We start from the raw sequence: 12,521 nt of genomic DNA, 5'->3' as shown, positions 1-12,521 counted from the left end.
GGTGCTGAGTTCCTTCTTCTGTTTTCCCTACAATAACCACCCTGTGAGGTGAGTTGGGCTGAGAGAGAGTGACTGGCTCAAAATCACCCAGCAGGCTTTCATGCCGAAGGCAGACAGGACTAGAACTCACCGTCACCTGGTTCTAGCCGGGTATCCTCACCATGAGACCAAACTAGCTCTCATTACTGCATTATTCATATTACCAGATGTGGCTTCAGTTCCACATAAACAACAAATAGAATTCTAGTCAGTTGACATTGTCACCAAGCACTTTCCTTCACCCTAAGCCCAGTCCTCTTGCAGTTCTAAACCCCCCCTTCATCACTGCAGCAGGAACAAATGATGGACATAATTCAGCAATGCTGCTGAGAGATCTGGAGGATGTACAATCTCAGTTTACTTCTTCAGCTGATCTGAAGGCATGTTTAACAATGCTCATAACATACCACACAGGTGCAGACAGTATTCTAAGAGCTGATTAGCATGATCTTGGGAATGCTTTATAACTTGATGGAGAAAGCTGTTCTCAGCCACGAGCAATTACCTCCATCAAGCTGGTTTGGACCGATGCACAATGGCTCTCCACAAATTATATTTTGTAGCCAACAAAAAACGTCATACTGGCAACCTCATTATGTATCAGTTGTTGTTTCATCTAGTTAGAATTTATTTTCTCTTATTTTCTGACTTTCATTTCTTTTTACTTATCCCAAAGAGGAATGGTAGGATGTATATGTATTTTTATATCCCGAAGTACATCTATGCAGAACTTTCTTTGACTCTGCTGAAGTACATCTATGCAGAACTTTCTGCAATTGTTTTATTACTAGTAACAGTGACTAGGGTAAAGTGCTAAAGATAGAAGTACCGTAATAAACCTGAAAGCAATTGCATGTTTGAGTTGAAGTCTGAAAAATCAGATGATGGTAAACCAAAGCTCTTTGCTCTGATTTACACTCATATATATCAGTAAGTGTAATGATATGGATCAATATATCAATGATACATAGTAATATATATTACTATATCTATAGATAAATATTGATATACGGTATATACATTGAGTCAGTTTGGTCTAGTGGTTAAAGCACCAGACTAGAAATCAGGACACACTGACTTCTAATCCTATTGTATCTCAGGCATGAAAATCAGCTGGTTGACTTTGGGCCAGTCACACTCTCTTAGCCCAACTCACCTCACAGGGCTGTGGATGTTGTGAGGAAAATAGGAGAAGGAAGAAGTATTAGACATTTTTGCCATCTTGAGCTGTTTATAAAAATAATAAAGGCAAGATATAAAATAAATAAATACAGCAGAAATATTTGATAATCATTCTAACAGACTTCAGAATTTCACATAGTCGTTTAGAATGATAGAATTTGCAGGACACTCTGTCTACAAATAAATACAGTCTTAACAGAGAGAGATGTGAACCATCCAATGGCCGCCTCATTCATTCTCTGTATTTTGGAGCTCGTGTCAGCCTCTATTTCAAGCAGGAAAACACTGTCACATTATAACATCAGCACACATACATACACAAAAGAGATGTAAATTAGTGGCTTGGAAATGCTCCTCACAGTAGTCAAATCTTTATTTTTCCTGTAAGGCCTCCCACTAACAGTATACTTAGTTTGAAAAACATCTGTAAGAGGGGAAAAAATCTTATTTCTTGCTAAAACTGGTCCATGATGACTAGGAGTTGCAAATACTTCATTGGGATGTATGTGCAGCCTTGCAGGCTATTTCTGTCCCTCGTTATCTTCTCTTGTCTGTTTGTTTTTAGGAACTAAATTAGTGCCTTTCCCAAAGAAGCTGCACCTAGGAGATTTGTTACATATATTTACGAACAATGTTGTCAATTTTAAATAGAGTCAAGTGAGGGCATTTCAATGTGGATTCTTTGGTTATGGGTGATCTTATACCATTATCTCTATTGTGCAGCAGAGCTGATGTATTTCTGGTTCACATAAAGCATATATAGAATGTCAGAAAGGCCATCTTTTAATCTGAGTCCCTAAAGCTTTGCAGAGCCTCTGGATAAGTCAGTTTCCCATGAGCTGTAAGTTGTTTCAATTTCCTTCCACCTGATGGCTGGAGAACAATCTCATCCATCTGCTCCCATAGGATCTCAATTTCAATGGAACAACCATGCCTTGGTGGTTTTGTCTTACAACTTGATCGTGATAGGGATTTACTAAGGAAATGCATACAATGTGAACTAATAATGTGGATGTCAGGGGATGGGGCATTGAACGCTGATCTATGAGCTTTCTTATTGAATAGCCAGTAAGAAAAAAATTGATCTATTCATGCAGATCTTGGCCTTTCAAGTTCAGCTATAAGAAACACAATTACAGGTTAGCGTCAGCTGCTTGAGAAATTGGTGAAGGAATATGATTGGTGATGTAGAAATGCTCTGAATTTATCAGGATACAATAATTACATTTTTTTAAAAAAAACTACCTGCTCTTTATCTTTGGGGAGTCCTGTCAGATGTGGAAGACAGTTATCTGCTTGTGTTTAGAACTACGTTGCTGGTTATAATTGCAGGATATAAAAGTCAAACATGCAGATTCTTGGACAAGTTTAGGTAAGATGGTGAGTGTTCCAGTCTCGGTCAAATCCTCCAATGAAAGCTTCAGACAGTTTCAAAAAGCTGCACTGGAAAAAGGAGAGAATGAGTGGGCCAAGGAACGAAAAAAACGATTGGAACAAGCGGAGAGGAAGTTGAAAAAACATCCTCAGGAAAAAGAGAGGTTGGTAATTCCATAGAATTAAACTGAAAGGCTCTATTTCACATGTCTGTTAACTGACTTTGCAGCAAGTAGTTGCCAGCTGCCTTGTTTTGTAGATCTGTGAAACTGAGGCTTATGTAAGAAAAATATTTGAAGTTAACAGCAAGTGGATATGCTGGTAAAACAGCAAATGTTGAATATCCTTTTCAGAATTAGCCTCCATTTCTAAATATGAATACAGAGTTTATACAGAGCAGAGCAGAATGATGGTTGTGGAAACAATCACTTAAGATGGTGAAAATGTGGGCAGCTTCACTGATAATAAATATAAAAACACCAACCAGGTTTTCACTCTGGAATCATCTGTGGAATCAAGATTGACAAAACAAAATGTCTTTCCAAAACTTTTAAATTTAAGCATGCATTGAATTGGTGAGTTGATGTCACCATGCACTTGACTTGCTCTCCCCAATTCTTTTTTTTTTTAAACTCATCCTCTTGAGTTTTCTTGACTAGAATAAATTGCCTATCCTATGATTTTTCACTCAGAAATGTAATGGGCTTCGGGAGAATTAACTCTTATCATCCTTACTAGCATAGAATTGTTCTCCAACTGAGGTAACGTGACACTGACACAAGCAATTGTGTGAGACTCAAAAGAAGCAAACTACTCATTAATAATGCATATTTAACATTGTCACTTTTAATTGGGAACAAGCAACGGTACTCTTGAATTATGCTGCTGAGCCAGACTGTCCTCTAGGGGGTTCTCCCCTTGCTCTCCAAGTTTTATTCTTGGATTACTTACCATTTGATGAATGATGAAGTGCTTTAACAATATTTAATTTTGTTTTAGCTTCCTGAAACAACGAACAGGAATTCTCCCCACAATCAATTCATTATGCATTTGTTATGTTTATTATTATTAATGGTAATCCTGTTTCCTTCCTGAGGAAAAGGTGCTAGGTAGCATCTCCCCAGGGCCTGCTCTGCCCAGGTAGTCACAACTCTAATACCAAACAATATTTTTCTCTGCAAGGGTAATAGCAATGCATCTCTATTTGTCAACTGTCACTTCAGCAATTCAGGAAATTTTAGTACATCTTTATTTCCATTTCCAGGATATTTTGGGAGGGTGAGGGAGCTTGCCATTAATGTTATGCTTTCATGAGGACCCAGATTGTTGGGGACAATATGCTGACAGTATAAAACCATTTAGAGAGGGCTGTAAAGCACTATAAAGTGGTATATAAGTTTAAGTGCTATCGCTATTGCTATCCAGTTGGCATATAGTGATGGATGCTGATTTTTAAGGCATCCCATCATCCACTGTAGGGACAATGTGCAAATCACTGTACTAAATCACTGCTGATTGTAAGCAATGAATACCTTGTGTGTGTTTGTTCGCTCAAATGTAAAGCTTGCATATCTGACTTCCTGTACAAAAGTTGTTGATTATTTTTCTTTAGAAACAGTAGAGAAAAGGATTTGAAATCCACAGCAGTAAAAGAAGGCTGTCCGATTCCAAATATAACAGGATCTGGAAGAGAACAATCACACTCAGCACCAAATCTTGTCATAGATCGTAATTTGGCAAGAAAACTGGAGCAAGAGCGTAGACGAAGAGAAGCGGTAAGCCACCAATAGCAGGGTCTCTTGATCTTGGCAGCTTGAAGATGTGTAGACTCCAACTCCCAGAATTCCCCAACCAAGCATGCTGGTTGGGGAAGTTTGGGAGTTGAAGTCCACACATATTCCACTGCAAAGGTTGAAAAATGCCGGCTTAAAGAATGCAGGTCCCCTAATACAATGAAAGAGTTAAAGAGCAGCTTCATTTATTTGGAATGAAGTCAACAGAATTTTATTGATTTAAATTGTCAGAAGAACTGACTTAGAAATTGAGGCTGAAGAAAGTTGAGGGATCAATTTTTTTGCCTGACCTTAACTGTTTCTTTTCCTTTGCCCTCAATTACTTGTAAGAATGCAGCTTGCAACAGGCCACTGAAAACCAAACATAGCTCTCAATCCTAAAATCGTTGTGCACCCACAAATTTATTGTCATTTTCCCACATTTGCTTTTTACTGTTGAAAAGTTAATTGCATTATTGCTCAGAAACTAATTCTACTGAATCCAGCAACATTTATTTCAATCTAAGTGTCTTTTCCCCTTTAATTCCTTATTGTTTTTAATAGTTGAAAAGCACCATTGACATGAATTTTCAGAGTGATGTTATGGCAACGTTTGAAGAAACTCTGCAGTGAAATGGAAATAGATGATTGCATTACTTGCAGTTCTTCAAAACTGGTTATAGATTGCAGAAACTATTCTGAAGAATTGATCCCTGATATTGGAGTACCACTAATTTTTTTTTTGAAGAGCTAATATATAAATATAATTTCAGTTTTATAAAATTACATTTGCTTATTAAAATCAAAAAAGCCCATGCAAACTTCCATGGCATAATTGGTCAGCCCTTCTGAGGAAGTACTCTGAGTATTGTCATAGAAAAACTAAACATTTTAAAAAGTGTTTTGACAACAACATTACAATCAGCCCCAATCTTTATTTTGGGAAGTGAAGAATTTAAGGAAAAGTATTGATGTGAGGGCTCAAAACTGTTGTTTAAATACATTAGAACAGATATGAAGGCAAATATAATTTTGGGAGAAAATACTTAAACTGGAAAGTTAACTGATGTTTAGCATCTCCCTTATATACTGTACATATAAATGCATTTTTGTTATGCTTAATGTTTTAATAAGGATACCTGCAGGTTAATTTTTGTCTGGCTTTGATTTTTAGTTAATGTGGTTGTTAATTTTTTTTAGTGGCAGTTTAACATTATTTTTAGCTCATTTAGAACTCAAATCTATCTGACTTGAAAAGATAAATCCTTTTTTCTTTCTTATTAAAATCTGGAAATGAATTGTGATTTTATGTTCTCTGTGGTTTGCATTTTTATTTTTGTCTTGAATACCATCTTGCTTTATTTGATAACAAAGAGCATTTATATTTACAGTTTTCATATGACAATAAAATAAGTTTTCATACTGGAGTTAAGTTATTAATTTTGAACCTTGCAGATACCTAAATTAGTATTCTGTGCCAGAAAGTTTCTGAAACGCTTAGCTCACAGTTTGGCCTTTTTATTCAGAACCTCCACTCCAAATAGATTGGTTAATCATAACAATAATTAATAAAAACAGAGTATTCTGGCAATTAAAAAATTTAGCACATACTCATTATAGCATAAATATTTATTGAAGTGAAATATGTGGAACGTTAATTTCCGAGAGCTTTCTGAGTAGAACAAAAAAGTCAGTATAAAATAAAATACAGGAAATAAGAGTTATAATTACATACTGGTAATTGATCATTGGTATTCATGAAATAGCATTCTTGCTATTGGTGAGCATAGGGTTGGAAGAACTTAGTTTCTGTTTAATCCACAGGAAACAGGCAGTTGAAATCTTTGTAATTATTTTGCTCAAGAATGACCACTAGCCACTGGCCTGAGTAAATTCATATTAAGTCACAGAAAAGTCATAGAGATACAGAAATGAGGGTGTTAATATGGACAGGGCGGACATTTCTGTAAATGAGTCTAATTTGCTTAGCAAGTTATGCAAACTAGGTTTGGGCCTCTTGGGAACTGATACTCCATTTCTCATCTTAGAATCTGGGATCATATTTTATTCTTCTGTAGAAACTGTCTGAGGTAACCTGTTATGGGACACTGTTGGCAAACAATGGCATCTTTAAAAAATGAGCCAATGTACTATATGAATCTCTGATATGATGAATAATTTTATTAGTAATCCTGCAATAATAGGCATGGAAATATATATTTTTATTTATTAGATTTTTATCCTGACTTTATTATTTTATAAGTAACTCAGGGCAATGAACATACTTTTCTTCCTTCCCTCCTTACTCTTCCTATTTTCTCCACAACAATCCTGTAAAGTGGATTAGGTTGAGAGAGAAAGAGAGTCTGGCCCAAGTCACCGATCCGGCTTTCATGCCTAAGGCTGGACACCATCTCCTGGTGTTTAGGCCAGCACCTTAATTCCCAACACCAGAGCATAGGCATGTTGCTCCTGGGCAACAGCTGCTCCCACCACCCAGCACCAGTTTAGGGGTTCCTTCCCCCTCACAGAGAAGTTCCCTAAAGTTGGGTTCCAGCATGAGCCTGAAAGCTCAGAAGGGTAAATCTCTGGTCCCGGTGACTGACCCAAATTCAATCTCAAATTAAACAGTATACAGAACACACACAAGAAAAAAAGGAGGGGAAAAAGGAGAAATTCCCCCTTTATACTTACAGCAACCAATCATAGCATAGATTGCCTCATGCATGAGCCAGCACTCTCTTAACTAATCAACTACAACTATATGTTCTGGCCTATTGTCCACTTTTACTGTTCCAGCTTCTAAATTCAATATCCTAACAATCCTCTACTTAGTCTTCATCAAACACATATTTTAAATGCTTGCAGTGTGTTATAAGGTTTGTTTGCAGATTTGGTATCAAAGCTGGTAAATAGCCAAACACAGAAAATGCCAGAACAATTCTCTACTTCAAATTTTCCAACTGATGAATGTGCAGCCCCTGGAGTTTTCTATACTCTATGGGTTAATTAACAGCCTTTCTCCTTCCTTTATAAAAAGATAAGCATGTAAGTTCCTCCCTCCCTCCTTATGCACATAATTCATGTGTTCATCTATTGGTTTGCAAACTACTACTTCGGACTGCAAGGAAAAATTGATTTTTGAAAATATTAACAAAAACACTTAAGAGCCTGCAATGTCTTCTTCTCACCATGATATCAGATCAACCCTGCTTTACCTTTACAGTTTATAGCCATGCAACAACTCCCCCCTTTTGCTGGGAGAAACACTCTTTACCTGTGTCCTTCTCCCAGCAAAAGGAGAGAATTGTTGCATGGCTATAAACTAGCATGCAAGCAAAATTGCATTTGATAGCATTTTTTCCCCAGGCTTGGACTGATGAGGGAGACACACAATTTTAAAGCTGATAGACCTTCAACTGGTCCAGAATATAGCAGCACGTACAGTAATGGGAGGAGGAGGGATAGATTTGCCCAGTCATGAAATCCAATTTTTTTTACTACCGGTTCTGTGGGTGTGGCTTAATGGGCAGGGGAAGGATAGTACAAAATCCCCATCCCTCCCCACTCCTGGGGAAAGGATATTGCAAAATCTCCATTCCCATCCCACCCCCCTCTGGCGCCAGCCAGAGGTGGTATTTGCCGGTTCTCCGAACTGCTCAAAATTTCCGCTACCAGTTCTCCAGAACCTGTCAAAACCTGCTGGATTTCACCCCTGGATTTGCCCATGTGTACACCTCTGTTGTGTGAGCTGCACTTCCTTCCAGTTTCCTTCCGGGTGCAATTCAAGGTGCTGGTTATCACCTCTAAAGCCCTACATAGCACAGGGCCAGGCTGTCTGCAGGACCACCTTTCCATAAGGACATCTACCTGTCCCACAGATCAGTTAGGGTAGGCCTTCTTTTAGTTCCTTTCCCTAAATACTGCCATCTGATGGAAACTAAGAAATGTCATTTTCCATGGCAGTCCTTCACCTATGGAACACTCTGCCCGCCTGAAGTTCAGCAGGCCTCCACCCCTCTTTGTTTGTTTGTTTGTTTGTTTATTAAATTTATATACCGCCCTACTCCCGAAGGACTCAGGGCGGTGAACAGCCATAAAAATAAAACATGGAAATACAAAATTTAAAATAGAGATAAAACAAATTAAATAAATTTGGCTGAACCATATTTAAAACCCCAATAATTTAAAACCAAATTTAAAATTCCCATTTAAAAGCGGAGAAGTTTAGGTCAGGCCGGCTTGCTGGAATAGGAACGTCTTAAGCGTGCGACGGAAGGTACGCAGATCCGGAATCCTCCGTATCTCGGGGGGGAGCTCGTTCCAGATAGTAGGTGCCCCCACAGAGAAGGCTCTCCCCCTGGGGGCCGCCAGTCGACATTGTTTGGCTGACGGCACCCGGAGGAGCCCCTCTCTATGGGAGCGTACTGGTCGGTGGGAGGCTATTGGTGGTAGCAGGCGGTCCCGTAGATAACCAGGTCCTAAGCCATGGAGCGCTCTAAAGGTGATAACCAAAACCTTGAAGCGCACTCGGAAGACCACCGGGAGCCAGTGCAGCTCGCGCAGGAGGGGCGTTACATGGGAGCGCCACGTCGCTCCCATCACCACCCGCGCAGCTGCACTCTGCGCCAGTTGGAGCCTCCGAGTGCTCCTCAAGGGGAGCCCCATGTAGAGAGCGTTACAGTAGTCCAGACGGGAGGTGACGAGGGCATGAGTGACCGTGCGTAACGAGTCCCGATCCAGAAAGGGACGCAACTGGCGGATCAGGCGAACCTGATGAAAAATCCTCCCGGTCACGGCCGTCAAATGCTCTTCTAAAGACAGCCGTGAATCCAGGAGGACACCCAAGTTGCGAGCCCTCTCCGTGGGGGCCAATGCTTCGCCCCCAATAGTCAGCGATGGCACCAGCTGACTATATCGGGACGTCGGAAACCACAGCCACTCGGTCTTGGATGGGTTGAGTCTGAGCCTGTTTCTCCCCATCCAGATCCGTACGGCCTCCAGGCACCGGGACATTACTTCAAGGGCATCGTTGGGGTGGTCTGGGGTGGAGATGTACAGCTGGGTGTCGTCAGCGTACTGATGGTACTCCACCCCGAAACCACGGATGATCTCGCCCAGCGGCTTCACATAAATGTTGAACAAAAGGGGCGAGAGGACCGATCCTTGTGGCACCCCACATATAAGGGGCCTCGGGGTCGACCTCTGCCCCCCTGTCAACACAGACTGCGACCGGTCAGAGAGAAAGGAGGAGAACCACCGCAGTACGGTGCCTCCCACCCCCAACCCTTCCAACCGGTGCAGCATGATACCATGGTCGATGGTATCAAAAGCCGCTGAGAGATCTAATAGGACCAGGACAGAGGAACAACCTCTGTCCCGAGCCCTCCAGAGATCATCCACCAACGCGACCAATGCCGTTTCCGTGCTGTACCCAGGCCTGAAGCCCGACTGGAACGGATCTAGATACGTCGTTTCATCCAGGTACCGGGGAAACTGTCGTGCCACCACACTCTCGACAACCTTCGCAACAAAGCGAAGGTTGGAGACTGGACGATAATTAGCCAATATTGCCGGATCCAGGGAAGGCTTCTTGAGGAGAGGTCTCACCACCGCCTCTTTCAAGGCGGCGGGAAAGACACCCTCACTCAATGAAGCATTTATAATCCCCTGGAGCCAGCCTCGCGTCACCTCCCGGGAAGCCAGCACTAACCAGGAGGGGCACGGGTCCAACAAACATGTGGTCGCATTCAGTCTACCCAGAATCCTGTCCACGTCCTCAGGGGTCACAGAGTCAAACTCATCCCAGATAACATTCTCAGGACCTGCCTCCGTCACCCCCACTGGATCTACCCAGTCGGAGTCCAGATCTTCCCTGAGGCTTTGAAGACCTGACTTTTCTAATCAAAGGTTGCAAGATTAGATAATCACACAGTAGAAATCGATTGGTCCCAGATTTTTTTTAACGTTTTAATTGGTTGAGTTTCATAGTTTTAAAATGATTTTATATGTCTTTTAATTTTTGATTGGGAGCCGCGCAGTTGCTTGGCTGCATAAATGTTTTAAATAAATTAAAAAATAAACAACTTTCTGCCATAAGAAAACAAATGCTCTGAAATACTGGTTATCTTGGGAAGCACGTTTTATCCATCTTTGAAGCTAGAGACTGATGAGGAATTAAGAGATTTTGGAAGCTTGCAACATACTCAGCTCAGGGATGCAGCTGAGAATGAGTGATCAGCAATAGAGATGGAAAAGACTATTGGTGAACAAACTTGTTCATTTTTATGGCAACTTTGGTTGCTGTAAAAACTAGGAAGTCTCTCTAACTTAGAGCCAACCACATGAGTGCATGTGCTGGTCAGGTTAAAGAACTATGCAATGGGGGTGAATGGGCAGACAATTATGCTCGATCAGGGTAGAGAATCACAGCTTTCTGTATATTACTGAATGATGGTGTCCAGGACTTTTCATTTTGAGTTATGCTGGCTGAGTCTGCTAGGAGCAGCAATTCAGTATCTGGAGAGTTACAGGTCCTTCAATCCTGGACTAAAAATACATCACTAAGGAGAGTGATGAAACAGCATTCACCATTATCTCACTGTGCTCTGCTACTCCAAGCTGTTTTTCTCCCAGCCTGACTCATTTTTGGTATCTGAAGCGGAAAACATGCTGTCTCCTGCAAGATCACTCCCACTTAAAAACAAAATTGTTATTGTTCAATAATTTCTTTCAGCTGAATCTTACAATCTAGAGGAGAAGAAAATGACATGGCTCCATGCAGGAACATCATCTTTCTCGCACTCTCTTCCTTTTTAATAGTTGTCCTGTCTGGAAGAAGGAAGGAATAAGTATAGTGGTTGCTAGGCAACAACTGCCATTCCTCTACTACCACCAAAGCTAGAGGCAGGGAATGCCAACAATAATTAAAAGGCACTTGTCTTTACAACTACCGGTATCAGATTCAGATTGCACAATTCAGACACCCATAGAGGAATCTCGTCCCATCTAGTGGTGGTCTGGATTTTTGCAACCCAGATCTGGTAAACCTGCTCCTATCCCCTCATCCCATAATCTGTTGCTTATTTACTCACTTATTACTTATTTAGCATCTCTCCTACTTTCCAAGAAAGAAATATATCACGTTAAAATTCTGCACAGATAAAATTCAGCTAGTTCAACTCATATAGCATTTTTGTAAAAAAAAGGATTCAAAGTTAATATTGGGGGAAAACTTGCTTTAATCCCACCTTATCTCCAAGACATGATATTACGACACCGAAAGCAGTAAAAGAGGTAGTAAGGAAAAAGAAGATTGCAATATTTTCTTTCTTGATGATTATGAAAATCAAAGTAACCAGTCTATCCTTAAAGGCAAAATCTAGACTACATAGAGGCCACTTACATTTTAGATAAGTATATTGCCAATCAATTTTGTAATATATGACTAGATTGCCTGAATATATCAGAGTGTGAGGAAACACGTATGTTATATGTAGCCCTTGTTTAATGTCCATTCAGCAACAGTTCAAAGTTATGACGGCACTGAACAAAGGGTACTTGATCACAGGTCCTTGTAGTTGTGGCCATCCCAGCATTCCCAGAGTCATGTAATTGCAATGTGGCCATTTGGCAATTGGGTCATAACTATGATGTTGCACCATTCTGACATGATCACAATTTGCAACCTTCACTGCTGGCTTCCGACCACCAGTGAATGGTGAAGCCAGCAATAGGTTGCAAAGAGCAATTGTGTGACCAGGAGCACTGGGACTGCACAGGAATCGCTTAACAATGGCAACATGAATGGCCAGAACTGCCAGAACAGTCACATGATATTATGCCTTACCACCACATCCCTTAGTGATGGAATTCCCAGTGCCAATTACCTTTGATAAGTGAGAATTACCTATATTTTTCATAAAGGGGTTGATTTCTACCTCTAGTTGATCAATATATCCAGTATATTGGAGCATCAGGTAGCATACACACGAATCGCCCTGCCACTGCTTTTCACCTCTGGAAACAGGAACTACCAACCTAAACCAGTATTTTCAATCTGGTCCCCCTAAATTAAAATGGAAGAATAATTATTGTGGCTGCAGTGATTCCTTGGCACATCTGGAGGTTGGAAGGCTGCTCTTTTAATTGAAC

General features: G+C 40.6%; 1 protein-coding gene across 1 annotated transcript in view; it reads left to right on the top strand.

The window, feature by feature from the left end:
- BRDT (bromodomain testis associated) overlaps positions 1–5,000 on the top strand; it is a 37,508-nt gene extending 32,508 nt beyond the window's left edge. The window contains exons 18-20 of the mRNA XM_070939398.1: positions 2,554–2,759; positions 4,208–4,370; positions 4,932–5,000. Of these exons, the coding sequence (XP_070795499.1) occupies positions 2,554–2,759; positions 4,208–4,370; positions 4,932–5,000 (438 nt within the window). The remainder of the gene's footprint in view (positions 1–2,553; positions 2,760–4,207; positions 4,371–4,931) is intronic.
- The last annotated feature ends 7,521 nt before the right edge of the window (positions 5,001–12,521 follow it).

The sequence above is a fragment of the Pituophis catenifer genome, unplaced genomic scaffold (assembly GCF_029215685.1).
Source record: "Pituophis catenifer annectens isolate HBS135680 unplaced genomic scaffold, rPitCat1.0.hap2 SCAF_3, whole genome shotgun sequence".
NCBI classification, from domain to species: Eukaryota; Metazoa; Chordata; class Lepidosauria; order Squamata; family Colubridae; genus Pituophis; species Pituophis catenifer.
The sequence above is the reverse complement of the archived record's forward strand: the minus strand, read 5'-3'. Positions and strand labels throughout refer to the sequence as shown.